Source organism: Salvelinus sp. IW2-2015, unplaced genomic scaffold (genome assembly GCF_002910315.2).
Source record: "Salvelinus sp. IW2-2015 unplaced genomic scaffold, ASM291031v2 Un_scaffold16629, whole genome shotgun sequence".
NCBI lineage: Eukaryota > Metazoa > Chordata > Actinopteri > Salmoniformes > Salmonidae > Salvelinus > Salvelinus sp. IW2-2015.
In genome coordinates this window covers 70,831-79,775 of record NW_019957680.1, presented here as the reverse complement: position 1 = coordinate 79,775, position 8,945 = coordinate 70,831, and the positions used below count along the sequence as shown (strand labels likewise).

The 8,945-nt window shown below is 44.0% G+C and overlaps 1 protein-coding gene across 1 annotated transcript in view; it reads left to right on the top strand.

Annotated features, from left to right (window-relative positions):
• Nucleotides 1–8,945, top strand: part of LOC112080981 (metastasis-associated protein MTA3-like) — a 41,337-nt gene that overhangs the window by 14,140 nt on the left and 18,252 nt on the right. The window contains 5 exon segments of the mRNA XM_024146925.2: nucleotides 3,068–3,131; nucleotides 3,264–3,381; nucleotides 3,480–3,582; nucleotides 3,686–3,785; nucleotides 3,889–4,077. Coding sequence (XP_024002693.1) covers nucleotides 3,068–3,131; nucleotides 3,264–3,381; nucleotides 3,480–3,582; nucleotides 3,686–3,785; nucleotides 3,889–4,077 — 574 coding nt within the window.

Below are 8,945 nucleotides of genomic sequence, written 5' to 3'. Positions count from 1 at the left end.
TAGTTCCCAGACGAAAAGTCAAAGAAGTTGTATTAACAGTTCGTAGAACTGTCAAAACGATGTTATAGAATCAATCTTTAGGATGTTTTTAACATAAATTTCAATAATGTTTCAACCGGACAATTCCTTTGTTTTAGAAAGGAAAAGGAAAGAGCTCCTCTCCACGGTCACGTTTTCGCCTGGACTTAGCTCATGTCATTATGCTGCCAGACCCTGACTCACAGTCTTATTCGCTCCACCTTCACAGTAGAAGGCTGAAACAAGGTTCTAAGACTGTTGAACATCTAGTGGAAGCCTTCAGGACGTGCAATCGGACAATTTTACACCTGTATATTGGATAGGCAAAGACTTGAAAACCTACAAATTCAGATTTTCCACTTCCTGTTGATTTTTTCATAGGTTTTTTGCCTGCCATATGCAGTTTGTTATAGCTCACGATAAATTCAAAAGTTTTAGAACTTCAGAGTGTTTTCTATCCAAATCTCTAATAATATGCATATCTTTAGCTTCTGGGCCTGAGTAAGCAGGCAGTTTTTTCTCTGGGCACTCTTATTCATCACAGATATAAGGATTGCACAAGATTGGAGTGCATGTGAAGACAGAATTAGAGTGATGTAAACTTCCTGACGACACTGGGAATGTGTGAAGAAATAAGCTGAAATCATAATCATTCTCTCTACTATTATTCTAGACATTTCACATTCTTAAAATAGTGGTGCACTAACTGACCTAAAACAGGAATTTTTACTTAGGATTAACATGGCTCAGGGATCTTGAAAAAACTGAGTTTAAATGTATTTGGGCTAAGGTGTTATGTAAACTAACTTCCAACTTGTGTATGTGTGTATATATATATAATATATATATTTAAAGATTGAATCCGAGTCGGTGGACAGTGCCACCACATAGTTTGTGTTTGCAGAGCTGAGGAGACGTCAGCATGGTTCCCACCAACAAGAATGTGTACTTTTGGGTGCTTTCAGTCGCGCGTAGTCCATGAACTTATTTGTTGTAATTTCGCAAACAAACGTTGTCAGTTCCGCATTAAGGATTTCAGCTTTAAAAGACAATATCTCCTCTACTCTGCTCCTACTACATGTACTGCTCGTTGGGGGGGGGAAAGTTCCCCAGGCAACCAACTAGACTTGTTGCTAATAACCAACAAACCTTGCTTGTTTCAGCAACGTTTTCATCATTTCAGCCGAAACAGACTAAACCCATGAATTCCCTTGGGCTACTCATTTCAATCAGCTGTTTGTTACAAGCACACACACACACACACACACATTCACATCAGTTTCCTTTCGCAAAGTAATTCCGGCCTTTGTTAGCGGCCTTTGTTCTTTGTTACGTTACAATGCCTTATTCTAAAAGTATTAAATATGTATATATATTTCTCAGCAATCTACACACAATCCAAATGGAAACAAAAACAGTATTCAGACCCTTTGCTATGAGACTAGAATTGATCTCAGGTGCATCCTGTTTCATTGATCATGTCCTTGAGCTGTTTCTTCAACTTGATTGGGTCACCTGTGGTAACTTCCAATTCCTTGGACATGATTGGAAAGGCACACACTGTCTATATAGGTCCACGTTCGACAGTGCATGTCAGAGCAAAAACCAAGCATGAAGTTGAAGGAATTGTATGTAGAGATCGAGACAGGATTTTTTTTTGGCACAGATCTGGGACGGGTACTAAAACATATCTGCACTTTGAAGGTGCCAGAACACAGTGGCCTCCATCATCCTTAAATGGAAGAATTTGGAACCCAAGGACTCTTCCTAGAGCTGGCCGCCCGGCCAAACTGAGCAATCACGGTAACGAAGGGCGTGACCAAGAACACGATGGTCCTCTGACAGAGCTCTCGAATTCTCTGTGGATTGATGGGAGACTTCCAAGAAGAAGGCAACTTCTGCAGCACTCCACCAATCAGGCCTTTATGGCCAGAGTCGCCAGACAGAAGCACTCTCAGTAAGAAGGCACTGACAGCCGCTTGGATTTGCCATAAAGGCACCTAAAAGACTCTCAGCATGAGAACGAAGAGTTCTCTGGTTGATGAAACCGAAGATTGAACTCTTTGCCATGAATGCTAAGCGTCACGTCTGGAGGAAACCTGGCACCATTCCCTACGGTGAAGCATGGTGGCTAGCAGGATCATGCTGTGGGGATGTGTTCAAACGGCAGGGACTGGAGACTATTAGGATTGAGGGCGCAAGCTGACGCGAAAAAGTACAGAGAGCTATCGCACTGACGTGCTCTAGCGTCAGCGACCTTAGAGTGGGATGCAGGTTCATTCACCTTCCAACAGAACAATGACCCTATGCACACAGCCAAGACAACGCAGGAGTGGCTTCGGGACAGGTCTCTGAATGTCCTTGAGTGGSCCAGCCAGAGCCCGGACATGAACACGATCGACCATCTCTGTAGAGACCTGAAAATAACAACACTTCCCATCCAACCTGACAGCTTGAGAGGATCTGCAGAGAAGAATGGGAGAAACTTACCAAATGCAGGTGTGCCAAACTTGTAGCGTCATACCCAAGAAGACTCGAGGCTGTAATCGCTGCCAAAAGTGCTTCAACAAAGTACTGAGTAAACAGTCTGAATACTTATGTGATATTTCTGTTTTTATTATTATTATTTTTWAAATATAAATTGGCAAAAATGTATAACCAGTTTTTTCTTTGTCATTATGGGGTATTGTGTGTAGATTGATAACGAAGAAAAACAATTTTATACATTTTATAATAATGCTGTAATGTAACAAAATGTGGAAAATGTCACGGGGTCTGAATACTTTCCGAATGCACTGTATCAGTGGAGGCTGCTGAGGTGAGGACGGCTCATAATAATGGCTGGAACTGATCATTTTATTTTCATGACTGTCTTCATCCATAACCGTCGGTGACACGGTTGTACAGTAATTGTGCCAGCCCTAACACACACACACACACACACAATCCCCCCTGCTATAACAGGCAGTACCCCAGGATGCACACTCACCCAGCCATTAAACCGTGTACCACAGACAACAGTGCTCACCCCCCCGTCTCTCTCTTTTAGGGGGAAGTGTAGTGTGGCATTGTTGAATGAGACGGAAGCTGTTCTCTCCTACCTGGACAAAGAGGTAAGAGGGGTTGTGTGTAGGTGTTGGTAGGTCCACACCTGCCAATAAAATGCCTCCCATACCATTCTCATATGTCAGCTTTGTGTGTGTGTGTGTGTGTGTGTGTTGTAAAAACATCTGTGTTTTCCATAGGATATGTTTTTCTACTCGCTGGTCTACGACCCTACCCAGAAGACACTTTTGGCTGATAAAGGAGAGATCAGAGTGGGACCACGCTTTCAGGCCGACGTACCTGACATACTACAGGAGGGTAGGCGCGCACACACACACACACACACACACACACACACACACACACACACACACACACACAACCCCCTTTCTCTGACTGACTGTATCTCTTCGTAGGTGACTCAGATGAACGTGACCAATCAAAGCTAGAGGAGAAGCTATGGGATCCTGACTGTCCTCTCTCCAGCAAACAGATAGACCAGTTCCTGGTGGTGGCACGGTACGACCTTTAACCTCTAATCCCTGACCTCTCGGTTCGTTTTCCGTACCAAAGACCCGGACCCTTGATCTCTAGCCCTGACATTAAAACTGTGTGCTTGTAGGGCGGTGGGGACGTTTGCCAGGGCGCTGGACTGTAGCAGCTCAGTCAGACAGCCCAGTCTACATGCGAGTGCAGCCGCCGCCTCACGAGACATCACACTGGTGATAGACACACACACACTCGTATTGTCCCGAGTTTGACTGTTCGTCTAAGGATGTAACCTTCTCTAACTTTCTATCTGCCTGTGTGTGTCCCCGTGTGTAGTTCCACGCGATGGACACGCTGCATCGTCATGGTTACGACCTGTCCAGTGCGTTGAGTGTGTTGGTGCCGTCCGGTGGGCCGGTGCTGTGTCGGGACGAGATGGAGGAGTGGAGCGCCTCGGAGGCAGCCATGTTTGAAGAGGCTCTGGAAAAATACGGAAAGGACTTCAACGACATAAGACAAGACTTCGTAAGTCTCAGTGTGTGTGTGTACATTGTTTTTAGTGTCACGTGCACATGTACAGTGAAATGCCTTTCTTGCTCGTTCCCAACAATGCAGTAACCAATATCAGTAGTACTATAAAATACTAACGTATGGTAGAACAAAAACACAGGAGAAAGTAAGAAGCTATATACAGGGTCACTTCCAATACCTTATTTACAGAGTGCACGGATACTGGAGTGATGGAGGTAGATATGTATAGGGGTAAGGTGACAGGGATACTGGAGTGATAGAGGTAGACATGTTTAGGGGTAAGGTGACAGGGATACTGGATTGATAGAGGTAGACATGTTTAGGGGTAAGGTGACAGGGATACTGGAGTGATGGAGGTAGACATGTATAGGGGTAAGGTGACAGGGATACTGGAGTGATGGAGGTAGCATATGTATAAGGGGTAAGGTGAAACAGGGATACTGGGTGATGGAGGTAGATATGTATAGGGGTAAGGTGAAGGGTACTGGAGTGATGGAGGTAGATATGATAGGGGTAAGGTGACAGGGATACTGGAGTGATGGAGTAGATATGTATAGGGTAAGGTGACAGGGATATGGAGTGATGGAGGTAGATAATGTATAGGGGTAAGGTGACAGGGATACTGGAGTGATGGAGGTAGATATGTATAGGGGTAAGGTGACAGGGATACTGGAGTGATGGAGGTAGACATGTAATGAGGAAGGATGTGTGATTACAAGAGTAGCAGAGTTGTTATATATGATGTGTGTTAGAGTCAGTATGAGTGTGTAGTGTGCATAGAGTTCCAGTGCAAAAGAGAAATAAATCAAGGTCAACTCAGATAGTCCCGTGTAGCCATTTTGATTAGCTATTTAGCGTGCTTGAATGTGCGTTGGGCTACTAGAAGGCTTTTCAGGAGCCTGTTGGTGTCAGCTTGTTGCTTCGGTACTGGCTTGCTGTGTGGGAAATCCAGAGCAGATATAGTATATGGCTTGGGTGGCTGGAGTCTTGAAACGTTTTCCCGGGCTTTCCTTTCAGCATCGCCTGGTAATAAGATTTCCTGGATGAGCAGGGAGCTTCGGCCCCCAGTGATGTACTGGGCTGTCTGCAACTCAGTACCCTTCTGCTGGTAGAAACGACTTTTGGAGGATTAGAGGGGCGCATGCAAATCTTTTGCAAACCTCCTGAAGGGTCTTCAAACCGACTGTTTTGTGTGTAATGTGTAACATTTGAAGTCCTTAGTCGGCAGGGTTTCGCCAAACTCGATCCTGGGACCCTAAGAGGTGTTTTGGTTTGCTGACCTAGCGCTGACACCATATGATTCAAATCAAACTATTAAATAAAGGTTTTGATCTTTTTACCTCAATGCCGTGTAGTGTTAGGGCAGAAAGCACTACAATGTGCTTTCCCCTTGGGGTCCGCGAGGACGCGAGTTTGGACTTAACGCTGCCCTTAGTGATTTTGGACACAGGAGGAACTTGTTTAAGCTCAGTTGACTGCTCCATTATGCAGCCCTCGTTGATGGTGGATAGGGGGGCGTGCTTTGCCCCCGTTTCGCTGTAGTCGCTAATGATCAGGCTATTGATGTCTTGGAGACGTTGATATATTGGCAACCACACTTAATTTTTTTAAATCGCTTATTTACCAGGTAAATTGACTGAGAACTACGTTCTCTTTTAACAGCAACAAACGCTGGGGAATAGTTTGGAGGGGGGAGAATTGAGCCAATTGGAAGTGGGGATGATTAGGTGGCCATGATGGTGTATTTAGGGCCAGAATTGGAGAATTTAGCTCAGGAGCACTGGGTTCACCCCACTCTTAGATATGTTACATCACTGCCAGGTCCGACTGACTTCCTGTAGGCTGTCTCAGTCGTCCGCCGGTGATCAGGCCTACCACCTATTGTCGTCAGCAAACTTGATGTTGATGTTTTGAGTCGTGCATGGCCGCAGTTCATGGATAACAGGGAGTACACGGAGGGGACCCTAAGCACACACCCCTGTGGGGCCCATGTGTTGAGGGTCAGTGTGGCAGATGGTGAGGGTTGCACATTTTGGGGGAATATTCAAAGGGGAAACTTTCCATGTGGATTCTAACGGATAATATAGTGGCAACATTAATATTAATAAACATTTAAATGTATTTTGCATTGTAATATATTTTACGGCACATATCATATGGAGACCGAAAACATAAAAACATTTTAGCCTCTCATAGTAGACATATTGAATTATTAATCCTTCCAATAGAAATTTAAAACATTTATGTTACGACATTGTACTTTTTAATTAAATGGAGTTGAACTGCTTCAACATGGGATGATTTTGCACTGAACACAAAGGGAATATTGAATGAATCCCACAATGATCCAGTTGCATTTCCCAATAAATGTTTTCAACCACCAGGATGGCTGATGAGATGGTTGGCACGAACTGCCATAATTGCATCTCATGCCAAGCCCTTGCTTGGAGTGTACTTCACCAAGACTTGCCAAGAACTTTTGCCCTCCACCCAAGGCCAAGGTGGCGGAACACGGTAAGTGTCTTGATCAATCCAAGATGGCGTAGCAGTGGGATGTTTCGATTGTGCTTGTCCGTCCCTTGTACAGTTGAGTTGGAAGTTTTACATACCACCTTAGCCCAATACATTTAAACTCAGTTTTTTCAAGCAAATTCCCTGACATTTTAATCCAAGTAAAAAATTCCTGTTTTAGGTCCAGTTAGGATGCACACTTTATTTTAAGAATGTGAATTTAGAAATAATAGTGAGTAGAATGAAAATGGCATTTCAGCTTCATCAACATTCCAGTGCGTCAGAAGTTTACAATAACACTATTTTATTTGGTAGCATTGGCCTTTAAATTGTTTAAACTTGGGTCAAACATTTCATGGTATAGGCCTTCACAAGCTCCCAAATAAAGTTGGGTGAATTTTGGCCCATTCTCCTGACAGAGCTTTGGGTAACTGAAGTTCAGGTTTGTTAACGCTTCCTTGCTCGCACACGCTTTTTTTCAGCTTCTGCCCACAAATTTTTATAGGATTGAGGTTAGGGGCTTTGGTTGTATGGTCTCCTAATACCCTTGACTGTGTGTCTTAAGCATTTTGCCAAAACTTTGTTTGAAGATGCTTGGGGTCATTGTTCATTTGAAGACATTTGGCGACCAAGCCTTTAACTTCCTGACTGATGTTCTTGAGATGTTTGCTTCAATATTTCCACATAATTTTCGCTTCGTCATGAAAGCCATCTATTTTGTGAAGTGCTACCAGTCCCTCTGTAGCAAAGCAAACCCCACAACATGATGCTGCCACCGCCCGTGCTTTCACGGTTTGGATGGTGTTTCGTTACGCTATGCAAGCCTCCCCTTTTTCCTCCAAACATAACGATGGTCATATGGTCAAACAGTTCTATTTTTGTTTCATCAGACCAGCAGGACGATTTCTCAAAAGTAAAATTTTTGTCCCCATGTGCAGTTGCAAAACCGTAATCAGGCTTTTTTTTTTATGGCGGTTTTTGAGGCAGTGGCTCTTCCTTCTGAGAGGCCTTTTCAGGTTATGTGGATATATACTTTTTGTATCTGTTTCCTCCAGCATCTTTCACAAGGTCCTTTGCTGCTGTTCTGGGATTGATTTGCACTTTTCGGACCTAAAGTCATTATCTCTAGGAAGCAGAACGCGGTCTTCCTTCTGAGTGGTAATGACGGCTGCGTGAGTCCATGGTGTTTTATACTGGCCATGCTTATTGTTTTGTACAGATGAAGCGTGGTACTTTTAGATACGTTTGGACATTTGTTTCCCACAGGAATGGAACCCGACTTGTGGCTGGTCCACAATTTTTTTCTGTTGGTCTTGGCTGATTTTCTTTTGATTTTCCCATGATGTAAGCAAAGAGGCACTGAGTTTAGAACCGGTAGGCTTGAAATACATCGCATAGGTTACAACCTCCAATTGACTCAATTATGTCAATTAGCCTATCAGAAGCTGCTAAAGCCATGACATCATTTTCTGGAATTTTCCAAGCTGTTTAAAGGCACAGTCAACTTAGTGTATGCAAACTTCCGACCCACTGGAATTGTGATACAATGAGTTATAAGTGAAATAATCTGTCTGTAAACAATTGTTGGAAAAATTACTTGTGTCRTGCACAAAGTAGATGTTCTAACCGACTTGCCAAAACTATAGTTTGTTAACAACAAGAAATTTGTGGAGTGGTTGAAAAACGAGTTTTAATGACTCCAACCTAAGTGTATGTAAACTTCCGACTTCAACTGTATATATAATTTCTTTCTTCRTATATATTTTTTATAGCATTTTTCCATCTACGGACTGAACATACTCTCCTGCAACCTGCCTCACCCAATGCGGTGTGGATCTGCTATTGTTTTATACTTTAGAACCGTAACCCCCTTCAAGCTAGCCAGCTAGTAGTCAGTTAGCCACTGCTAGTTAGCCATCACCGTTAACTGGGACATCTGCCAGCTTCAGCCCGGTCAACTCCTGCCAGCCTGCACAGTGCGATATCAACCCAGAGCATATCGGACTGCTTTTCTCCACCATATCTCCGGATTCCTACCACAAGCGCTGAACCTTTACTMCGGATCATCGCAGTTAGCTAGCTGCTATCCGAGTGGCTACTCCTAGCTAACTTCTCTGTCCCGAAGCAAGCACCAGTTAGCCTGGAGCTAGCCTCGAATCTATGCCCATCTCCTGGCTAGCCGAATAGATCTATCAAGAATTCCTGGGCTTCAATTACCTCTTTTGCCAATTGGCCTGAACCCTTTGCTGCCGACACGGAGCCCCGCCGATCCATCATAAATGGTCTACCGACGTAACCGTCCGAGGGGGTTTCTGTCCCAAAGCAAGCACCAGTTAGCCTCGAGCTAGGCT